Source organism: Aspergillus sydowii (genome assembly GCF_001890705.1).
Source record: "Aspergillus sydowii CBS 593.65 unplaced genomic scaffold ASPSYscaffold_18, whole genome shotgun sequence".
NCBI lineage: Eukaryota > Fungi > Ascomycota > Eurotiomycetes > Eurotiales > Aspergillaceae > Aspergillus > Aspergillus sydowii.
In genome coordinates this window covers 626,596-653,562 of record NW_024467876.1, presented here as the reverse complement: position 1 = coordinate 653,562, position 26,967 = coordinate 626,596, and the positions used below count along the sequence as shown (strand labels likewise).

At 22.2% G+C, this 26,967-nt stretch overlaps 1 protein-coding gene across 1 annotated transcript; it reads left to right on the top strand.

Moving 5' to 3' along the window:
- The first annotated feature begins 3,338 nt into the window (after nucleotides 1–3,338).
- On the top strand, nucleotides 3,339–7,134 carry ASPSYDRAFT_51668 (lipase ROG1 family protein). Its single transcript, XM_040848339.1, has 3 exons — nucleotides 3,339–3,989; nucleotides 4,062–4,943; nucleotides 5,035–7,134. The coding sequence occupies exons 1-3, from the start codon at nucleotides 3,811–3,813 to the stop codon at nucleotides 6,821–6,823; spliced, it is 2,850 nt and encodes a 949-aa protein (XP_040696809.1). The 5' UTR covers nucleotides 3,339–3,810; the 3' UTR covers nucleotides 6,824–7,134.
- Nucleotides 7,135–26,967: the final 19,833 nt, after the last annotated feature.

The following is a 26,967-nucleotide window of genomic DNA, read 5'->3' as shown; positions in this document are numbered from 1 at the left end:
TAGTAATCTTATTTAATAAAAGACTAGCTAAGGAATATTATTATAATATAATTTTATAAAATTATAGATATTATTATCTTAAAATATTATTAAAATACTAGAGAAAATCTAAATATATTAGTTATTATAAAAATTTAATAAAAAGAGAATAAAATACTATTAAATTCTATATAAAATATTAAAGAATTCTTTATTTAATATCTTAATTTATACAGCCTTCTCTATAGTATTAACTCTACTGAAGATAGTATAATATTTTATTTTAATAATATTATAATAAGTCTATTCAGCTATTATCTAAAGATTAAAACTAATATTACTAGATTTAAATTAATAAAAGATTAATAAAAATATATATTATATTTAGTAGCTATACTATTCTAGTTAGATTTTAGTAAAGAAGTAAGTAAAGTATAGTACTTAATTAAGAATATTTTATACTAAGAATATATCTAAAATATATTAAAATATAATTCTTTTAAAAATAAAATACTAGTAAAATATATTTTCTATATAATTATTTTTTTAATTATAGTAAGAGTATATTTAGTTTAGTATATTTTTATAATAGAAATAAAAGCTTTTATAAGCTTAAAACTAGTAGAAGTAGTAATATTCTATAATATTATATTAAAATATATATATATTATTCTATTTAGCCTAGAAGCTATTAAGAAATTCTAATAATAGAACTAAATTAAAGATATCTTCTAAGATATTACTAGATAGCTATTAAAATAATAAATAGATTAATAATTAAATTACAGCTAAATTAATATTTAATACTATACTAGTAATATATTTATAGACTTATAAATAGAATTATAAGTAAAATATTACTTATATAAGATACTTACTATATTATTAAAATAATAATAGATCTTAAATACTATACTACTAGTAGAATTAAATTATTCTATAACTATAAATAAATAAGTCTGATAGAAACTAAATCAAGTCTTTTATAAATATTTAAAAAGAGAATATAGAGTTTTTTATATAGTTTTAATTAAAAAAAGCTAATAAAAATAAATATAAAATTAAAGTTACTATTATATAAAAGAAATAATAAAGAATAAATATTAAAATACTAATAAAAATAAACTAAATCTTTAAATAAAAAAATCTAAAATAAAGATTACTAAGAAAAAAAATAAATCTAATATAAAATAGCTCTAATATAATATAAATATATAATTAAAATATACTAATAATAAGTAAGTCTTTATTTTAAGTATAATATCTTTATCTTAATATTTATCTACTATAATATAAGATAAGATATTATAATAATAATCTACTTAACTAAATTATATTATAATAAATAAAGAAATATAACTAAATTAAGATTAATCTAGTACTAGAAATTATTTTATTTATTTTACTATATATCTAAAATAGTATACTACTAATATAATTCTATTATATAACTATATATTAACTCTTAAAAATAAAGTTATTTATAATCTAATACTAAAACTAATACTTTAGATTTTATAAGTTATAATCAGGCTGATTATTATATAATAGAAAGATAATTATTATAGAATATTATTAAGATACTCTTAAATAAATATTAGGAATATTCTATAAAGATTTAATTTATATAATCTTATAATTCTTAACTCTATAACTTTATTATTACTATATCTATTATTCTAATTATTTTATTATCTTATAAGTCTCTAGTAATTAGGAAGAGTAAGAATTAGTTAATATTAATTTATAATTCTTAATTAATCTATTACTCTTTTAAGATAGATTCCTTACCTGACTATTACCTATTTCTCCTACCCTTGATATTTTTATATTCTTTTATATTACTATATTCTATATTTCTTATATTTTATCTATATACACTTATTATATAGATCTTATTTATTTACTATATTGTACTGTATCTATATAATCTCTTTTATATTATAGATATATATCACGTGACCATATATATCAAGAATTTAGCCATAGCTAACAGTAGATAGCTCTAAGGATCTTCTATCTTCTTATAGAGTAATGAATGCATGATTTATTTGAACCATAAAGATCCTTACATACCCGGTACCTATATATAGCAGTATACAACAAGTATAGAGAATTAGTAAAGGATGAAAATGTCAGAGAAAGCGGAAGCTAACAGCTAATGATTCTGCCTTGCTGACGCCTAATCATGTCATGATAGAACTACAGGATAATCCGGACTGGTTATATCAGGTGATATAATACTATTATAGAATAGGACTAGGGTTAAAGCAGGTGCTTTAATATAATAAAAAAAGTGATTTAATATAATAAAGCAGGTACTTTAATATAGTAAATCAGGGAATATAATTACTTGTATAATTACTTAAGTACTTAAGGATAGTTATTATTACTATAATTAGAAATTTTATTTAGTATCTATTATCTTTAGAATTAAAAGCTAGTCTATCTTTTAAAGATTTATACTTTAATATATCTCTTATTCTTTAGTTAATAAACCTACTAAGGACTCTTTTCTACTTGTTCACTGAATATCCTTAAGGCTAACCGGACTTAAGAAGGATCAGCAGACCTTATCTGACAGAAAATTGAAAAGACCTGTAAAATATATTATCACTAATATTTATAACTAAAATATTAAGAAATTAAATTTAATAATATCTTATCTCACTATAGAGAATATACTTCTTAAATTATACAATAATAATCTTATAAATAGATTAGAAAATAAGAAAAAGAAATAATAATATACTAAATCTTTTTTATTTAAATTATAGATACTAAAGAATAGCTATATGATCTTTTATAAGAACTTTAATAATATAAAGAAAAAGGAAACTCTAGTAAATATATTAAAAAATATTAAATTAAAAAAGTAATAAATTTAAGTAGTTAAAAAGTAATATCTCTACCTTACTAAGAAAAAAATAATAGAAAAAGAATACTTATATAATAAAAAATAAAGAAATAATTTTAAAATAATTCTAAAATATTTTAAACTAAAATAAAAGTAAGGCTCTAGTAACTCTAAAACTAAAAAATTATAAGTAATAAAGTTATTCTAGATATTAAAATTATTAATAAAGCTTTTTTAATAACAATAAATTATTAAGATTATTAGATCTATTCTCTATAATAATTTCTAGATTAGAAAGAATTATAAATAGCTTTATTTAATGTCCTAATATTTAATATACTACTTATTTCTATATAAAATACTTATATTATAGCTAAAAAGCTTTATTTTTAGTGTTATAATAGGAGTAAAAATCAGATGTCAGGTGGGACCGGGCGTCAGGTGATCACCAACGGTAATTCAATAACTTCAGACCTTCAACCAAGTTGCTATCTTGCGACAATTTACTTTAAAGTAAAACTTAACCAACTACTAGCTATAACTAATATCAGAGAGTGTTCACTGATCTGAACAGTAGGCTCAGGGAACAGTAACAACGGAGCTCAGGTAAATAGAATATTCATATCTATTAAATAGCTAGAAGACACTTTCTTTATTTGTTCTCTAAACCTGAGCGTTCCCCGGAAGCCTATCATGTCGCACGACACTATTAGCCATTAGCCGAACTAGCAACCACCATTGAACTCGGTCCTTAAAATAACAGTAAACCAACTTCATACTTATAAGGGATACTACTGTGGAGACCCTTTTTTTATTCTGAAAGAACCAAATATAGAGTGGCAACATCACTACAAACAACAGTACCAGCATGCTCCAACACTATCAAATCTTTCTTTCTTGACTCTATAGCGGATGTCAGCCTGACATGACTTGAGAGATTGTAAAGATCAGAACTGATGCTATCCACCCCACGGATGTACTCTGCATCTCAGACTTTGGATCAGACAACCAACACCAGTGGTACCGGTATTCCAAAGCGGCTACGATTCTCCCAACTTGCAGGTTGGCACCCTGACCCAACAGATGCTGATCGCGCTACTGAAATGCTGTTGACCCGACAAACTGGAAGTGTACGTGTTGGTGAAGTTATTAGGTTTGCCTCCACTCCTCAAGCACCCTGTCACCCGGCGGGGCCTTTGTTTATTATATTAATATCCATCAATAGATATACGTTAACGTACACGCCAGCAACCGATGAACTCCAGCCTCCTCCAGCAGCCCTGCATGTGAAAATAAAAAATACGTCAGCCATACCACTGCGAGCCGCGTACTTGCATGGCCCATATACACTGTATACATCATGTTACCCACGTTCATTTGACCCCAACGCCACAACAATACCCGCTGATTCTAGCAATGCGCCGCAATTTGAACCTTACCTCAAAGCCGGCGGGACATGGAATGCGCGGATTCCCATACTAAGGCATGACCAGCACGCAGAGCCTGGAAACCACCGAGAGGGATATTCAAGTGAACATAATACGACATGGGTTATTGAGATTATATCACAAGTCGTATTCTCAAGCACTGCATCGGTTCATTTTGAGCTTCTGGTTGGCCGAGATGATATGCCATTGGATTTTCAATCCTCAAATGCGCAGTCTAAATCCCCCAAAGCTGCAAACCTGCGTGATCACTGGCCTGCTGGCTCGAAAGGCAAGCAGCTGCTTGCCACCAAGGGCGTGTACTCCGATTCAATTCACCTGCTGATAGACGATACCGCTAGTCTTTGGAATACTCCGGAGCTCCCCATATCGTGCGATAACGAACGCACTAGGGACGTGGACTCGATGGAAAGCAGACCTCATACGGACATTGTTGGAGCTGCGCGAGGTGCTGGAACGCCGGAGACTGGTGAATCGCCCACGAAACGCCGAAAAAATATCCACCTTGTTGTTTTAACCCATGGGTTACATAGCAACCTTGGCGCAGACATGCTTTATCTTAAAGAGAGCATCGACGCTGCTTTCCAAAAGACCAGGCCCGCACGAAACGCTCAATCCTCCATGGGCGAGCCGGCGCTGGGGCCCTCGCCATTCCCGGGAAGGTAGGTGCAACGATTTCAGACTATCTGAACAAATTATCGCGCCCATTCACTTTGGTCACTGTACTGACGCCAGTTATTGATATTCACTCAGCTGCAATGTTCATGGTCACGATGATGATCGCCAGGGTGAGCACATTGTTGTTAGAGGCTTCCCAGGGAACGCGGTCCGCACCGAACGTGGAATCCAATACTTGGGCAAGCGTCTCGCAAAATACGTGCTCCTGATGACCTATCCTGACCAGCCTCATTTACCCCACAAAAAACCGAAGTCTAAGAGCCACTCCAATCCGTTCGTCCCGTGGAGTGGACACGAGGTGGTCGACGATGCTGAACCTTCTCACATAGACGAAGGGCTTTTGGACGTTGATGAGCATCATGCATATCAGATAACAAGTATTAGTTTCATTGGGCACTCTCTCGGTGGCCTCGTGCAAACATATGCCATCGCGTATATCCAAAAGCACTCCCCCCAATTTTTTGACAAAATCAAACCTGTTAACTTTATTGCGCTTGCAACGCCATTCCTTGGTTTGAGCAATGAAAACCCCATGTATGTTCGGTTTGCATTGGATTTTGGCCTCGTCGGCCGCACTGGTCAGGATTTAGGACTTAGTTGGACCGCACCAAGAATTCGGAGTGGGTGGGATGCGATAATTGGTGGAAAGGGGGAATCCTCTAGGCCTCGAGGCGATGAAAACGCCCGGTCCAAGCCTTTATTGAGGATCCTTCCGTCTGGCCCTGCTCACGAGGTGCTTGTCAAGTTCAAGCGGCGCACAATATACTCTAATTTGGTTAATGATGGGATCGTTCCGCTACGAACTTCGTGCTTGCTCTACCTTGATTGGAAAGGGTTGCAACGGGTTGAGAAGGCAAGACGAGAGAATGGGATCGTTGGAACTGTGGCTGAATGGGGGTGGTATGAATTGACTGGGGCAAACTCGAAGTCTCCAAGTAATGCTCGTCGTGCCCAAGATGGCTCGGAAGTGACATGTACGCCTTCAAACGCCACGGAAATTGCGAAGGAGACTTCCGTTGTGATAGCCCCGCAACGAGATACTACCACACAACATTCACCCTCTCCCACTTCCTTTTCTTCCATTGGAAGAAACCCTTCAAGTCATGCCCAACCACTCTACGAAGCCGATGATGCATCTATAAATAACGAAGTGGTTAGCGGACCACCGCATACGCCTTCTAGCCCGCTGAGTGGCTTCTTTTCGATTTTCAAACCAAGGGAGCCTAAACACAAACAAGAAAAATTCCTCAAACACTCCCAAACGATTGCTACTCCGATGACCACAAAAGTGATACAGCAGCATGGTTCTTATCCAAATCCCATTTCTCGCGATACTGGATTTAATGCACCCCCCAAGACAACCCTATTTGAATCCGCTGGCGACATTCTCATGCCACCGCTGCCCCCAGTTGATTACATTGTGAACCCTGCGTCCCGGCAGCGTGCGATTTTGCATGACCGGATTTATCATCCTGGGGACATTCCTCCCCCAATAGTAAAGCGGCAGAAGACAGGGATAAATGCATCTCAGGATGGAACCACGGCAGCGGATCCTGCCTCTGCGGAAGGCCCCGCGAATGAGGCCGGACTCAAGGTGGAAGAGAAGATAGCCCGGGGTTACCACCGTGGGCTCTCATGGCGGAAGGTTCTTGTTCGCTTGGAACCAGACGCACACAATAATATTATTGTTCGGCGAATGTTTACAAACGCTTATGGTTGGCCGGTCGTGCAACACCTTGTCGATGCTCACTTTGGACCGGACTCTCTGAGTAGCGAGGAAAGTATTTGTGACGATATCCCAACTTCACCTGTGGCAGAAGCAGAAGATTGCTGCCATGATAAAACTCGGCTCGCCAGCAACTAAACGCGCCAGAGCCGGGCAGTTCTCGACCGCCGGGGGCTGACCGCCCTCCATCTACCGTTGGTGATCATCTGATATTACACGATGAACATGGTTGAAGATTTGATGATTCATATGACATTGGTAAAAATTTGGTGGAGCGAGGAATCAACAGAATCAGGCGGGGTAGAAGACCGCTACTTTAGAATAACTGACTAGCCGGGCCTAAGCCAGAACAGGAATAATATTAAATCGGATCTAGAAGGGTTAATAAATATAATATAGAAAGAATATAGAAAAATAATATTCTTATTATTAAATTAATAAAAGGAAAAAATGATATAAGTAATAATATAAAAAAGAAAGTAATAATTAATGGTTTTTGTTAGAATTAATAAATATAAGAACTAACAAAAGTAATAAGTTAATTTCTAAAGACTGAGTATAAGATCTAGAATACTAGCTATATAGCTGGAATATATATCTAGTTAGTATTTATATAGTATACATTAGGGCTAGAACTAGATCTTATAACTAGTGCACTATATCTAGACTATTGTCATGGGTTAAAGAAATAGGTAATAGTCAGGTAGAGAATCTACCTTAAAAAGATAATAGATTAGTTAAAGATTATAAATTAATGTTAACTAATCCTTACTCCTCCTAATTACTAGAGACTTATAAGATAATAAGATAATTAGAATAGTAGATATAATAATAATAAAGTTATATAACTAAAAGTTATAAGATTATATTAATTAGACTTTTATAGAGTATCTCTAGTACTAATTTAAAAGTATTCTAATAATATTCTATAATAATTATCTCTTTATTATATAGTAATTAGCCTGATTATAACTTATAAAATCTAGAGTATTAGTCTTAATATTAGATTATAGATAGCCTTATCTTTAAGAGTTAGTATATAATTATATAGTAGAATTATATTAGTAGAGTTTTATCTTAGATATATAGAAAAGTAAATAAAATAATCTTTAGTATTAGATTAATCCTAGTTTAATTATATTTCTTTATTTATTATAGTATAAGTTAATTAAGCGGATTATTATTATGATATCTTACCCCATATCATGGTAGGTGAATACTGAGACAAAGACATTGCGCTCAAAACAAACCCCATGCCAAATCATCCATTTAAAGAACTAAGCATGGACTTTATAACTGGTCTACCTGTAACTGAAAATAATAATCAACCTGTCGATACTATATTTATCATTATTAATTAATTAATAAAATAGTATATATTCTTATCTATTTCTATCATGATTACTGCACCCCAGCTTACTGAATTATACTATCAAGAAATTAAACTCTAATATAGACTAGTAAAAAGTCTACTAGTAACTACTGATTAAAGATAGCTTATTTTTATTATATAAAACTATAACTATTAACTACCTTCTGACCTTAAACTAATAGTTAAATAGAATATATTAATTAAGTTATTAAGTATTATCTAAGGTATTTTATTAATAAAAACTAATTAAATTAGCTAAAATTATTATTATTAGCTTAATTTATTTATAATAATACTATTAATTTAACTATAAAAATTTTATTCTTTAAAGCTTTATATAGTTACTAACTAGACTTCTTCTATTAAATTAAGGATAATCCTTTAAGAGAGAAAGTCCTAGATATAATAGAATAAGTATTAAAACTAAGTTAACTATAAAAAAGATTACAAGAATATTAGTAAAAAAGTAATAAATACTATAAAAGTATAAATTTTAAAGCTAAATCTTTAGTTAAGCTATTAATAAAATACTTAAACTTAAAAGTTCTATTATAAAAACTAGTATCTTAATTTATTAGACTATTTTATATTCTTTTTATTATTAGATTATAAGTATATTAATTAACTTTATTTAATAAATATAACTAGATTTATAATATTTTCTATATCTCTCTTTTAAAGTACTAGAATAGAGAATTAAAAGATTCTTTTATAATACCTGATCTTGATAACTCTAATAAGTAAGAAGTTAATAAGATCTAAGATAAGAAATAATATAATAATGAAGTTTTTTATCTAGTAAAATAGAAAGACTAGCCTATAGAATATAATTAATAAATCTCTAAAGACTAACTAAATATATCTTGACTAGTGACTTTATTAAAGAAAAGACTATTAAAAACTAAAAGAAAATGTTATAGTAATATAACTTTATAATATTATAATCAGTATTATCCTGAAAAACTATTAAAATATTAAAGAAAAGTTGATTATTTCAATTATTATAAAAATTTAATAAAATACCTATAGAATATCTTTAAAATCTAGATAATATATCACGAAATTCCTTATCTAAAATAATTCATTATTATTATTTATATTATTTATATTACTAAAAACTATAGTATACCCAGCCTTAATTACTTTATAACAGGCATGTTTTACTAATACCCAGGGCTTAAATCTAATATTACCTATTAATAAATAATAAAAACCTAAAGAATAGTACTTATTATATTTCTTAATAGTACTACCCTGAAGAGGTTTTAGAAGCAGGGTTAATAATAAATATTATTCTAAAAAAATAACTTATATCTAGGCCAGGTCTAAAATATATGAAATACTCTCTTTTCTAAATTAATATTAGAAAATATATCTTATAAAGTATAGTCTTCTTTATTAATATCAGGCTATACTTGAAATAATATACTTTTATAATTAATATAAATATAGAAGTTAATAAACTGCCTGCTAATATAGTAATATTTCTTAAGACTCTATCTATAGTATAGTCCCTATTATTATCTTTAGCCTAGAAACCCTCTAGATACTCTAATAATAATATAAAGTTAAATATACCGCCCATGATTCCTGCAGGTACCTGATACAGAATACTGAACAGTTAATGAATCACTGCAGAACTGATATTGAAATATAATATCAACAATATACTCACAGATTCACACAATCCCTTACCCCCAAAACACTGCTTGCATAAAATCAACTTATGTCTGTTGAGCAATTTCATGTCCCGAGATTGATACCACTATCATTATGTTAGAATATCAAGCCAGATTTAATATTGCTGTATAGTAGTTATTAATAATAAAACAGGGCTATTTCTAGGGGATAAGTCCTAATTTATAGTAATATAACCTTAGTTAAAGAATTATATAGTTCTATAAGTATCTATAGCTTAGATTAGTACTAAATAGATATTAAAAATAGAGATTTATAATTTACTTATTACTTTTATAATAAGATAGATAAGTTTATATTATTATAACTATAGTTTTCTTGCTAATATATAACTGATAATATTAAGTTCTATATAGATATCTAAGTTAGCTTTATATAATTATATATTAATTTATTAAGAGAATAAATTTAAAAATATAAAATTATTCTACTATTTACTTTAAGCTATAGATTTAAAGTAAAGAATTTTATTTTAAATTAATATTATTTTCTAATAGATCCTGCAGCTTTTTATTACTAGATATCTAGTATTCTTTTATAGTAATTATTAATAGATCCTTATTAATCTAGATTAATTATATTTTAATCTATAAATATTTTATATAATTATTCTTAGATTAACTTAAAATTAGATTTTTTATTTAGATATTAATCTATAAGATATTCTAGTAAGTTATAAATATAGTAATAGAATTTTAAGAATTAATCTTATTTTAGTAAATATCTCTTTATTTTTTTCTTTATTAATATTTTTTAATACTCTTAGTAAAATATTTTATAGAAATAAGTTAATTATCTTAGATATTTAAAATAATTTATATACTATTTACTACTTTTATTTTATTCTAGAATTAGATTATTACTAATACTATTTAATCTTTTATTTTTAGTAGATTAATTAAATATTTCTTTATCTTAATTCTTAATTTAAATCTTAATTTAGTATAGAAATAATATATTTATTCTTTTTCAGGTACTTATTTAAAATTCTATTTTAATAAATCTAAATAAATATAGAAATCCTTTTAATATTAACTAGAATATTATTATATAGTATTTAAAGCTACTATTATATTAGTTTAAATTATTAATAAATTTTTAATAAAAGTAATTATCTATTCTTTAAAATATTTCTAGATTTTAATCTTAAAACAGGATATTTCTAATATTTTTTTTTAAAATATTAGTTCTATTATTAATAATAAATAGATTTTATTAAATTAAGAGTATAAAGAATCTTTTAAATATTATATTAATAATTCTATAGTATTTTTTTAAAATCTTATTTAATATCTACTAACTATTCTAATTAATCTTATACTTTAAAATTTAAATAAAATTTTTTAATATTAATTATTTTAATTTTATTTTACTACTTAGATAGAGATAAAATTTAAGATATTTATATTTTTTTTATAATATTATTAAGATATTTTTTTTTTAGAGATTAGTAATTTTAGTCTTAATTTTTCTTAATTTTTCTTAGTTCTATTATTTATTATCTACTACTTTTAATTATTATTAGATATCTATCTTATCTACTACTTATTAAGTACCTAATAAAGATAAATATTTACTAATAGTAAATATCTCTATTTATTATTTAATAATAGAGATACAATTTTCCTAGATAACTAATAAATAAAGAATTAAAATTATTAAAGATAGAAGAAGTAGATAATAATTAGATAGGAAATCTATCTTAAAAGAGTAATAGATTAATTAAGAATTATAAATTAATATTAACTAATTCTTACTCTTCTTAATTACTAGAGACTTATAAAATAATAAGATCATTAGAAATAGTAAATATAATAATAATAAAGTTATAGAATTAAGAGTTATAAGATTATATAAATTAGATCTTTGTAGGGTGTCCCTGACACCTATTCAGGAGTGTCCCGACGGTGTTCCGTGACATAGAGTGCCTCCGGTACTAATTCAGGGGCGTCCTGATGGTGTTCCATGACAACTATAATATTTATTGTCTTTTCTCTAATATTAAAGATTCTCTTAAATAAGCTAGGTATATAAAATTAAATATTTTTAATATAGTAATTTAATTACTAGTAAAGTAATTAAAAGACTTAGACTTTCTTAAATATTTTTAATAGTATTCTAATATCTCTTTTTTTTTATATATTTAAAATCTATTTATAGTTACTATAGAGAATTTAAATTCTAATTATTTTCTTATTTATTAAAAATAATCTTATATTAAATTATATCCTGAATCTTTTAATAGTTAATTATCTTCTATATATTTTATTCTTTATAGAGCTTCTCTTCTTTATATTCTAAAAAAGAAGCTTATAAAAATAATTTAATTAAATTTTTTTTTAAGAATCTACTCTTACATAAAAGTTAAGATAAATATTTTAAAAAGAGGACTTATAGGAGTTCTTAGTTATATCTAGAAAAGATATAGAAACTAATAGTATTCTTTTTATAGAAGTTATTCTCTAGCAAAATAAACTATATAATAGATAAGTAAAAACTATTAATAATTATAAATTTTTTCTAGAAATAGAGATACTATCTATAAAATAGTCTATAAGAAATTAAGATTATTATTAATTATAAAATCTTAGCTATATTTTAGTTATCTAGTAAGATATTTTTATAAATACAGTGGGGTGACAAAAGTATTCGCCATGCCAAGAATTCCACGGTAAGCACTAGTGGTTAACCGCTTCTTAATTAGGCCTGGTTAAAGCTATTCTGCCTGCTAAAACAACATGTAGATATCTAAACGTGTTAGTGAAGCTATACTAACACTAACACCATGGGATGACGAGCTAAGGAATTAATACCAGATATTTAAGTAAGGCTCTGTGAGCTGAAGTTGCTTAGATAGAAATATATAATAATCTACCAGCAGAATCTCTATATTCTATACTTAATAACTTACTCTATAATTCAGCGTGAGAATAATTAAAAGAACCAGGAGACTTCTCTATACTCTAGACAGCTAAAAATAATCTCTATAAAGGATTAATAATATTTACTGAATTTTTTAAGATTAATATATAAAAATATATGAGCTTTCTGGAGCTGTATAAAGCAGCCCTTCAGTACATACAGTTTAATATCTATTCCGCACGATTTATATATAAAAATAGAAGTAATATAAGAGGCTAGAAATTACTCCCGAAAATGTAGAAAAGAGGCTGAGATAGGTATAAATCTATATAGAATATGCCACGGAGGATTTCTATTGAGTTATCTGGTCAGATAAGTACTTAATTAAGTATAGAGTAGGCTTATAAGTAATCTATACTTTCCAGTTACTAAGATAGCAGATTATCAAGCGAGATATCTATGCTATATACTGTAGAAAAGATATAAAGCAGATATTTTAGACTGCTTTTAGCTTTAATTAATAGACTAGCTTGCTACTACTAGATAGGAATGCAGAATCTGCCTATAGAGGAGTTACTGCATGGATTATTTATAGAGTTTATAAATTATTTTTACTAGAAATCCTGGGCCCTGTAGATATTTTTATATATAATAAAGCTTCTATATACTATACTTATATTATATAAGAGCTTCTCAAGGATATAGGTATAAAAGTTATAGTATAGCTGCTATATTCTCCAGATCTAAATCCTATCAAGAATTTATAGATAATTATAAAAATAAAGATCTATAATCTATATCCTGAGCTATAGAGAGCTCTAGATACAGAGGATACTCTACAGTTACTTAAACAGGCAGCTATAGAGGCATGGCATGCAATTAATAAAAGAATACTTCAAAATCTATATAAAATAATACCTTATTACATGCAAGCGATCCTCCAGGTGGATGGTTGGTATACAAGTTACTAAGTATCAAATAGCTTCATGGACTAGCTATATTAGGAAGGCGGAATCAATTTTGGTTTAGCATTTACTATAGAATTCTTGGCATGGCGAATACTTTTGTCACCCCACTGTATAGATTTACTAATTCTAATTCCTAGCAGGGTTTAGATTCAGGATTATCTATTATATAAAGAACTTAAATCCTGTAGATAGACTCTTATAAAGAGTTAATTACATAAAAGATAGTTAATATAAAAAAGATTATAAAGATTACAATAAGTAAATAAAGTGGAAGCTACTCTTATAAGTAGAATTTATAAATTATAAATATTTAGTAAGACTATAATTTCTCCAGCTATAGTAGATAGTACAAATAATATCTATACTATAAAGATTTTTATATATTTTTTTACTTCTAGTAAAGACTAGTTCAGGATTAAGTTTCTTTTAGTATATATAATAGGCAGTACTAGTAGTATATATATTATAAAAGATTCTAATTCATTTTAAACTAGTAAAGACTGGATTATAGCTATAACTATAATATTCTTAATAAGATTATTAGAACTAGAGTACTTATAAAAGAAGATCTAGTAATCCTATAAAAAAAAGATTATTTAAGAATAATTTTTTATAAAGACTATTTAAAGTTTACTAAAGTTCTTAAAAAAGGATTTATTTATAAAAAAGATTTATAAGATAATTTATAAGTTTAATAGACTTATAAAGATTTTAGATTATTACTAGAGTATATTATATCTATAAAAGTATTAGATAGTATAGAATAGATTTCTTTATAATCTAGAAAGATTATATATTCTAGATTATTACTAATTATAAATAGAGATTATTATAAAGCTATATAATAATTCTCTAGTAGAATACTTTATAGAGAGAAAGATTTCAAAGCTAGTTTAATAAAAAAAATTTAATTAAGTATATAAATTTTTATTATAAAATACTATAAGATTTATAATATCTACTAGAATCTATAAATTCTATATAATAAATAATAAAGTCAGAGCTATTATTAGTCTTTATAAATCTCTAAAAGTAGATTAGTATATATTTAACTATTAATCTATCTATAAGTATTAAGGCTAAGGACTTGAGTAATTTTTATAAGATATATATTATAATTTTTATAATAATAAATTCTATAAGTAAGATAGCTTACTTTATTTCTATATAAAAATAAATTAAGAATAAGAAATTAATATATATAATAGTTTCTAAAATATTCTAACTCTATAAGATTTCTAATTATTATAACTATTTATAGTTTAGTTTTTATAAAGGAGTTTTAATCTAACTTTATATATTATTTATAAGTTAAGTATCTAATAAGTACTATATACTATCTATAGATAGATAAATAAATTAAATATTTAAATAATATACTAGAATAGTACTTATAAAAATATATAAACTATATATAAGATAACTAGATAAATTATATTCTTCTTATATAGAATTTATCTATAATAAATTATAATAATAGTTAATTAAAGAAATAATATTTTAAGTAATCTATAGTATAGATTCTAGAATTATTATAGTGGATCTATATTTTAGAAATAAGATTATATTAGATATTATAGAATAGATAAAGTATTATAAAAAATATAAATAGACTCAGGCAGGTATTATAAAGATCTAGTAATATTAAATAAAGTATTATAACTTTAAATAAATTATAAAGATCTTTTAAGTTAATAATTATATTTAAGTTAATAACTATATTTAAATTAATAACTATATTTAAATTAGTAATTAAAACTACTTATAAATTAGATCTAGTAAGAAGTTTAATTGGCTATAAGCTAATCTATAAAAAGTAATTAAAAGAATAGATAATAATATCTATTATATCTTATTATTAGCAGGGCTTTATATATATAATATTTTCTATATATTTATACTTTATAAATACTAGAAGATAAAGAGTATAAGTATGTATAAATATTTTAAAGTAAGGTTTATAAGTAAGAATATATAAGAATAATAAATAAAGATAATCTTAGATCTTATGATTTAAGATTTTATAAAAATATTAGTAAAGTAGGTTAGCTAGTATAAGTTTATTAAAAAATCTATTATAAGTCTATAATATCCAGTAATCTATAAAGATTATCTTATAAAAAAGAAGGTTAATTTAATTTAAGTTTAGATAAATAAAAAATACTATAGAAAGCTAAGGAAATAATATCTTTATAATATATATCTTTTTTTTATTGCATCTCTAAACTATATAGATATTTACAGGGATTTATTAGATTCTAGATATAATTTAATTAGAAAAGACTAAAGCCTATCTTTAAGACTTTACACTTGAAAAAAATATAAAATATATTTATAAAAAAAATAATTAGTATATCTCTAGCTTATCTCTCTAGAAATATATACTATAAAAGAATTACTAGAATAGCCTTTTAATACTAGATTTTTATAACTAGTTATTCTAGCCCACTAATCCCGTAGAATAGAACTAATTATAGAACTAGTATAAGTACTTATTAATACTTATAGATAGATAGAGTCTAAGTATCTATCTATAAAAAAAGCTCTAGAAGTATAATAAATTATCTTTAGTTATATAGTTTAAATTATATATCTACAGGCAGGTTAAAAAACTAGATAGTACCCTAGTTCTAAATTAGAGATAGCTGGTAGCTGCTAGTCTTAAGTTCTCTAGAAAGTATCTATATTAGTAAGAGAGGGTCCTAGATAGATAGGGCTATAGGTAATAGATATAACTAGAATAGTAATAAGTATATATATTACTTTATTATAAATAATAGTAAGGGACAATATAAAGATTATTAGAAATTATATAAGAATAGGAGCAGGGGCTATAATAGTAGTAGAATCTTTCTTTTTTATAATGAAGATCTAGTAATATTAGTAAGATTTATAAAACTAGATATACACTTATATAACTTTCCTTTATAAATCGGATCTTTTCTTTAGTTTAGAAAAAGAGAAAGAGAACTAGCTTATATTTATAAGGGTAAAAAATAGATATTAATAGTAGTAGCTATAGCAGTAAGATTAAAGAGAATAGATATTATAATTAAGTTTTTTATAAAGATTATATTAGTAAAACTAATATAATAGATAGGGCCTTATAAAAATAAAAAGCCTATAAGAATAAAATTATATTAAGTAAAGAATCTTAGAAATTTAAAAAAAGAGAGTTCTCTAAAGAAGAGTTCTATATTTATATAAAGAACTATATCCGGGAATTATATACTAGAATTTATATAATTCGAGATCTATAATCTAAAATATAATAAAATAATATAAATAAAGGATATAAGATAGTTCTTTAAGAGTAATATTATAGGGTATTATAAGTAATATCTTATAAGAAAATAATAAAATAACTATGAAGATAGTTTATAAGGAACTCTAATACTATATAATAGTAAATAGAGTCTTATAATTAAGTATAGACCTGGTAGGATAATATATAACTACTATAATAGAGGTCTCGTGCTATATAATAGTAAAGGGCTTATTATAATTAAGTGGAGCAAGGAATTGATAGAGTCGGGCGGGGTAGAAGACTACTACTTCAGAATAACTAACTAGCCGGGGCTAGGGCGGAACAGGGATAGTATTAGATTAGACTAGGAGATTTATTAAATATAATATATAAAAAGTATAGGAAAAGTAATATCCTTATTATTAAATTAATAAAGAAAAATAATATAATACTTAATAATATAGAAGTAATAGGAAGCAGTAATTAATAGTTTTTATACTTAGTAACTAGATCTTTATAATCTTATAAATTATTAGGTTAATCTAACTACTAGTTATTATAAGGTCTATATCCAGTCTATTAAATAAGATATTATAGATATTAGATATAGTTTTAATATTAAAAGATATAATATTTATTAATAATATATTTAACTTTATATTAATTAGGGTTATTAGGAAAGTATTTATTTTTAATAATATTAGATTTAGTAAGTTATTAGTAATAAGGATTATTAGAAAGATTCTTATACTTAATAAGCTTAAGTTAAATAATAAAAAATATAGAATATACTTTAATATTAGAGAGAAGTTCAAGTTTATAGATAAGATATTTAATATATTTAATAATTTTATATAAACTATTAAATTATTTGCTAAGCTTCTTAATAGAATAACCAGGAAGTTAATAATTATAAAATAAATATATATAAACTTTATCTCTAGATTTAAATTAAATAGATGTATAATCTTTATTATAGATATACTTTATTTATATTATAGTAAAATTCATGACTTCTTTAATATTAAGATAGAAAATAAAGTTTTATATAAATATAGATTTTAATAATTACTATAATTAATAAATATTAATATTAAAAAGTAGCTTATAAGAGATTTAGCCAGTAGTAATACTTAATAATAAGTTAATAATAAAAATAATTTAAAATAATTAATTAATCTAGTATAGGTATTTAGTATAGCTATAGTAAAGTATAATTTTAATAGTTTAAATTATATATTTTAATTAGCTATTAGTTTACAGATAAAAAATAGTTAAATAATATTATTTAGTATCTAGAGTAAAGATTATACTTTTCTAGAAGATAAATATAAAATATATATTATAATTAAAGATAAAGATTTGTAGAATACTCTAATTATAGAATTAGAAAAATTTAATAAATATAAAGCTTTATTATTTAATAGTTTATTTAATATTTCCAGGAAGTAAACTAATATATTTAATAAACTTATTAATTATAATAAATAGAATATTAAGATTAGATTAAGTATAAATAAATAAGTAATAAAGTCTATAATAATAGTATTAAATAGTATAAATATAAGAAGTAAAGTTTATAGGTTCTTATAAGACTTATAATAATAAGAATTATTAGTTTAGTATGTAAGATACTATTAGATATAGTTATAGATATAATATCTTTCTTAGTATAGAATAAAATCTTATATAGTATAAAGATAATATTTAAGACCTTGGTAGCTATATTTATTATAGACTATTTTAAATAACTTTTTATATATAATTTAAGAAATAGCTATTAATCTTTAATAATATTAGAATTTATAATTTAATATTTAAGTATATAGAGTAGACTATCTTATTCTAGATAGAAAAGTTTTATATTAGAATTTTAATATAATATTTCTATAATAAACTTAGTATAAGTATCTTTAATATATTTTTAAATAATATATTACTTAAAGTTATTACTAAGTTTAATTAATAAACTAGTATAGCAGGTATCAATATTAAGTAAACTATTAAGATTAATATTAAAACCTATCTCTAAATAGCAGAGAAATACTAAAAAAGATATATAATAAATAATTATAATATAATCTTTTATAGGAGCTATATATTATTAATATATATCAAAAATATAATTAATAAACTATATAAGTAACATTTAGGGTTTAAAATTATTAATATTAATAAATATAATATAATCTTAGGTTAGAACTAGCTAGAAGCTATTATTAATATACTAATAAATTAATAAAATTAATTATAGAAGTATTATAAGAAGAAATCTAGAAATCTAGGAATAGTTATATTTATATAAAAATATACTATAAAAATTACTACAGGAGTATAAATATATTAAATAAAAATATAATTTAAAAATAACTAATTCTAAATTAACATTAATAAAATCTAGGCTATAGATTTAGTAATCTTAGAGGAATATTATACCTTTATAGATATTTTTTAAAGAAATAAAATTACTTTTACAATATTATAAATAGAACTATATTATTGTGCTAGAATCAGGTAAGAAATCTCTATTAAAATCTATATATTCTCTATTTCTAAGAGAACTATAAGTTCTGTATAAATATATAATTAAAATATTAAAGGAAAATTAGATTAAGCTTTTAAAAAATCTTTTTAGTATACTAGTACTATTTATACTAAAAAAAATAATAGCTTAAACCTTTATATAGATTATTAAAGATTTAATATTATTACTATTTTCAGATACATTTACTACTAGTACTATATAATATATTAGACTATCTAGATACTATAAAAATCTTTATATAACTTAATTTATATAAAATATACTATTAGGTATAGATTAGAAAAGGAGATAAATAGTTAGTAATATTTAGAATATATTTTAAAATCTTTTAATATTAGATTATACTATTTAAATTAATAAATATATCTATAGATTTTTAATATTATATTAATTATATACTAGATAATCTTCTAGATATTATTTATATTATATATCTTAATAATAGAGAACAAGGAAGAGTATATAATATATATATATATATAGTTTTAGAATAACTATAGAACTTTAAACTATATATAAAAATAAATAAATATATATTATATATAAACTATATTAACTTTTTAGAGTTTATAATAACTATAAATAATATAGAAATAGAGTCTAAATAAATTATAATAGTAATAGACTAGCTAGTACTATATAATATAAAGAAAATCTAATTATTTATTAAATTTATTAACCATTACCACTAATTTATTTATAAATTTAATAAAATTATAGTATTTTTAAATAAAATAATAAAAAATAATATATAGCTATACTTTTTATTAAAAGAAAAGTATTTTAAAAACTGAAAAATATTTTTTAAGCTATTATTATAGTACTATAACTCTATATTATTTATTAAGATCTATATAGATATATTAGAATATATAATTTTAATATTCTAAGTTAGAAGTTTAAAGATAAAGACTAGTATCTAGTAGCTTTCTACTTAAGAAAACTAGAAAAAATATAAAAATGTTATAGAATCTATAATTTTAAGCTTTTTATTATAATAAATAGCTTTTATAAATAATACTATTATTTTAAAAATAGCTTATATATTATTAAAATATATTTAAATTATAGGAACTTATACTAGTTTATAATAATTAAAAAATTAAATTTATTACACTAAAAAGCTAGTTATATTTAATTTTTAAATATATTATATTATAGAAGAGAAGAACCCTATAAATAGCCTAAATAAATATATAAATTAAAAATCTATAGAAAAAAAACCAAGTATATAAGTAAACTATATTTTTAAATATCTATAGAAATAATTAGATAATATAAAATTATAGAAGATAAGTTATACTTAAATATATATATAATATTAGTTAAAAATATCTATATATAGAAAAATTATTTATAAGTCTACTGAAATTATTTAAATTAGCTAGGAATATAATAAAATAGTCAGAAACATTAAGAAATAAAGAAAAAGTATTAAAAAAATAAATAGAATATTATACTAAATAAACTTATATATTTTAATAGTAAAGCTTATATCTTATACTTAAATATATTTTATATAGAAATTCTTATAACTAACTATAATAATCTATAAGGTAGATATCTAGATAGGGAAAGAATAGTGAAAATTATTAAATATAAATATTACTAGTCTATAATAAATAAATAGATTAAGAAGTATATTAAGAAATATAATATATATTAATAAATTATAGTATACTAGTATAAATTTTATAGTCTAATAGATAAGCTTCTATAATCAAAAAAGCTTATAAATTAGATTATAATAGACTTTATTATAGATCTATTATCTATAAAATATTAAAAAAGATATATAATACTATTTTTATAGTAATAAACTACTTTATTAAGTATATATTTTATATTTTATATATAAAAAATATTTCTATAGAAGACCTAGCTATAATTTTAATTAAATATATATATATATATATTAGAATCCTAAGTAATATAGCTAGTAATAAAAATAGTATTTTTATAAATGTATTTTAATTAATACTATATTATTATTTTAGTTCTAGTTCTAAATTAAGTACTATGTACTATCTATAAATAGTAAGCAAATTAAGTATTAAAACTACATACTTAAGTACTATTTATATATAAATATAAACTAGAATTAGGATAACTAACCAAAATAATTATAGATTATATAACTTATCTATAATAGAATAATAAAAAGAAATATAAATAAAAGTCTAGTATAGTTACTAATAGACTATTAACTATAATTTTAAGTTAATATTAAAGATCTAAATAAAAGTATAGTGTAGAATATACTAGAATAAGTCTAAAAGTTTTTAAAAAATTATAATAAACTAGTATAGTAGCCAGAAAAATTAGTCTAAGTTATAGAAATCTAATATAATAAAAATAACTAGTTAGTAGATAGTAGTATATATTATATAAGTAATTATTATATTTATAATATAAATAATAGTAAATCTTTTTTAAAAAGATATTTAAAAATATTATATTAATAAATTCTTAAATATAAAAATAATTATAAGACTAAGCTAATTAGAAAATAATAGTAAAAAGACTAAGGTTATAAAATAATAATAAAATACTAGAAATAATAAGAGTAATATTAATATATTATATAAAATAAAATAATTATTAAAGATATTAATTAATATAGAATAATATATAGAATAATATATCTAAAGCTTAAACTAATTAAATAAACCTCTATAATAAATTAAATATCTAAAAATATAAAATAAAAATATATAGTATATAGATAAAACTTTTAATAATAATATCTTAATAAATTTTTAAGTAAAATAACTAGTAATAAGCTTATTTAAATTATAGAATTTAAAAGAATTTAAATACTGAATATTAGCTTAATTACTTAAGATATAATTAAAAAATAGAGATTTAAAGCTCTTATTAATAGATTAGTATACTACTATACTATTTTATAATATAGTACTATAAGATTTAATTAAATTCAGGGAAGTACTAATAAGATTTATAAAGATTAAATAATTATAAAATAAAAAAAATTAATAAAAAATTAATAAAAAAATAATTAAAATATAAAGAAATACTTATAATACTAATTATACTAGAAAGTAAATAATCTAGAAAAAAAAAGAGAAAGTAGATAAAATATAATATTTTAAAATTATAATATTACTAGATTTTATATAAATTTATTTATAATAAATACTAGTTATATAATACTATAGCCTATACTATTAAAGTTATTTATATCTATTAATAGAAATCTACTAACTCTAAATATTTAGAGTAAATTTAACTTTATATTTAAAAAGTTAAGCTTAATATTATTAGATTATTTTTTTTACTCTATATCTTAATTATAGGATTTATTAAAATTAGCTAATTATAAAAGCATAATCATTTAAAGAAAAGAGATAACTATTATATACTATTATATATAGATACTAAATAAGTATACCTAAGATAAACTATAACTACCTTATAGCTACTATATAATATAAAGATATATATAGTACTACTAGTTCTCTAATAGAAGAACTAGTAATTAGTTCTATTAAATATAACTATCTATCTTTTAACTACCTGTATTATATCTCTAGAATCTCTTCAAGACTGCTATATTAGTATTACGGTCTTATATTAAGAGAGCTATTAATCTTTATTATATAGAGCTATTATTAAATTTTATAAGCTTATAAAGATTCTAAAAATAATTAAATATCTTATAGTAAACTACCTAATTATTATTCTACTTTTATAGATATCTCTATAATATTTACTAATCTTACTTCTACTAGAGTTTCTATAATTAATATTATTATACTCTCTACCATAATCTCTAAAAATTCTTTAATCGAATCTCTAATTATTTATTATATTATATTTATTTTTATACTAAATATTTCTAATAAATCTTCTTGCTCTTTACCAGGTACTTATCTAAATATTTTTATAATTATATCTTTTACTAAATATACTAAGTTACTATCTACTTTTTTTAGAAAGTATTAGCTAAAATACTAATCTTACTATTTATATTAATTCTATCTTTACTAGAGAAGTTACTATAAATTAAAGTGTTACTTTAAATTTAGTTAACTATTAATATAATACTATAAATAATATTTATTCTAATTATTAAAAATTAATATAACCCTGCTGATTCTACTAGAGATACTATAATATAAAATCTTAGTAATACTAGCTTATTATTTATAGATCTATTTATACTAATTTAAAACAATTAAGCTAATATAAACTAGCTAATATATTAAAATTAAGAAAATATTAATTAATACTTAACTTAGTTTAAAGAATAGCTAAATAATATCTATTAAAACTATTAATATTATACTAAAGATATTAGGGATTTAGTAATCTTAGTAATTTTAATAGAGATAATAATCTTAATTCTAATCTAAATCCTAATCTAAGCTCTAATCTAAATACTAATCCTAATCTAAATTAAAATATAAGTAATAATATCCTGATTATATTAGTAGCTAATAATTTTATAGAGTACTAGAAAATTAAAGAGATCAGCTACTTTTAATTTAATATAGAAGATAATATTATTATTAAATAAACTAAAAATATTATATATTATAAGAATATTAATATATTTTATTAACTATATATAAGATATTATTAATAGTTTATAAGAATAAAGATCTAGTAAAAATAAATATTTAAGTTTATTTTTATAATATAGTATTAAATTAGTTTACTACTTACCTAACTAAACTTAGAAAATAGTATTATATACTATTTTTCTTAAAGCTAGCTAGCTTATAGCTTTATTTTATTAATTTAAGCTTAATCTCTAAGCTATATTCTATAAACTAACTAATATAATTTGTAAATATAAGAATTTATATAGGTAATATACTATAAAACTTTATAGAGAAAGTAATTTATTATTATTATACTATTAAAATTAATATACTCTTTAATTTAATATTTATAATCTAGAATTATCTTAAATCTAGTCTCTAAAAAGATATTTTTACCTTTAAGTTAACTATAAATATAGCTCTATTTCTTAAAAAGCTTAAAGAAAAGTAATATCTCCAATAAATTATTACTATCTATTAGACTAAAACTAAATAGAATATTAATTAAAACTCTATTCCTTATATAGAAAACTTTATAAATATTAATTCTTATAAAAGCTCTTTATATTATTAGCTATAATACTAGCTGAACTTTACCCTCTCTATTATCTACTAAAATTTATTAATATATAGTTATTATGTATAGTACTCTTTCTAGAAATATAGTTAAAATTAATAATAATCCTATAGTTAATAAAACTAGTTATTAAACTAGAATTATTATAATAATTATTTATAAAGATAGACAAGCTACTCTTAATTAAACTAAAATTATAATTAGAATCTAAACCTGAATTTATTATATTATAGAAACTATAATAATAATTATAGAAACTTTTATTATAATAGATGCTAACTATAGAATAATTAATAGAATTAAAACTTGTATAGAGTTTATATATATACTATTAAGAATAATCCCTTTACTACTAGTATTAATAATATTACTATATTTAAAGTATTAAATATAGCTAGTTATAGGAGCCTTAATTAAAGTATATAAATTAATCTCTATAACTATATTCATGGTACTATTTAACTATTTAAATAAGATATCTATACTACTAGTAATAATAAATCCTTAATTATTAATATTACTTCTATAGTTACTAGCTACCATTACTATAGTACTATCTATATCTTAAATAATACTTTATATAAATGCTTATTTTAATATATATATATATATATTAAGTTTATAGATAGTGTTCCTACTACTATATCTAGAGTTATATATATTATTAAATTAAAATATAGTCTTAATTAAGATAATATTTTTAAACTACTCTAAATTTATTATAGTACTATAGAATATATTAGTATAAATATAACTAAAATATATTATAAGATCTATTTAGATATAAGATATTCTTAGACTATCATTAATACTAAACTCATCTAGGTAATTCTTAATATTATTATTAAAGATAGTCCTAAAGTATTATTATAAAGTATATTAAGTTAAAAAAAATATTATAGATTATATTATAAAGTTTAGTTTATTCTTTCTAGGCTATTTTCCTGTTAATTATAGTAAAAAGTATATTTTTATTAAGATAAAAGTATATATATTTTTTTATAAAGAATCTTAGAAATATATATACTAGTTAGTATTAAGATACTAGTTAAAGAAGGATTCTATCTTAATTTTAAAAAAATCTTATAATAATAGCTAGTTATATTAATATTAAATTTTCTATAATTTATATATTAAAAAAGTATTAAATTATAAATACCTTAATTATTATAGTATATTAAATAATTATACTATTATGTTCCTGTATAAGGGATTGTTATTAAAATTTATATATAACTTTTAGATAACTAAGACCTGCTATTTAAACCTGCTGATTACTTCAAGAATAGTAGATTTATTATCTATACTTATCTTATTAATAAAGAATTCTCTTCTATTATAATAGTTAATAAGTCTAATAACCTAATTATTATTATTTACTATACTTATTAGAGATAATTTTAGATTTTAAATATATTATAATCTATTATATTTTACTTAAAGCTATAGAACTCGTCTATAATTTAATATTATACTTAAGTAAAATTTATAAAGAATATTTAATATTATTATAAATATATAACTCATATCTTTACTTAAGTTTATTATCTTATTAATAAAACTAATAATAAAATAAACTTCTTTTATATATCTAAATCTAGATTAATAGAAAGGCCTGAAATACTTAATTTCAAAAATTTAATAATATTATAGTCCTATTAAATAGTATTATAATTTATAGAATTAATCCTAAAGTTATAGCTTACTTTAAGAATATTATTAAAAAGTATAATATCTAGGAAATATCTAAGACTATTAGAACTATTTATATTTTTAAAGATTAATAGATAAAAATATCTTTAAAGAATAATTAGAAAAATTATATTCTAAAACTAAAGATCTATTATATTAATAGTTAGAATAAATATTAAATTAATATTATTTTTATTTCTTTATATAAAAAACTAAGATATTTTTTTAAAAGGATATACCCTCTCTAGCTACTCTGTATTTATAATCCAGAAGATACTTAGTAAAACTAATAATAAAAAATCTAAATATAAAGCTTAAATTATTATTAATATTTATAGAATAAATTAAGAGATAATTCCTGATTTAGATAGATAAATAATAATTAATATTATTAGTTAATTAATATAGTAGTTACTCAGTTAGATCTAGTATATTATAACTAATTCTTAGTAGTTAATATTTTAAGATTAGCTAAATTATTACAGGATCTATATATAACTGCTGTACTATCAGGCTATAAAACTATTATAAAGAAGCTTGCATGTAAGATTATAAGTTAGTAGACTAACACGTGACTAATCATGTATATATAGCTAATAGAGGTATGTATAGAGTAGTTAAGGTATGTATACAGCATGCCTTTAAATTTATAAAAATAAGCTTAGGTATTTACTTTTACTAGATCTTTATTCTTATAAGTAATAATATTTTATATATAATTAATAAATATATTACTATCTTTATAGTATATAG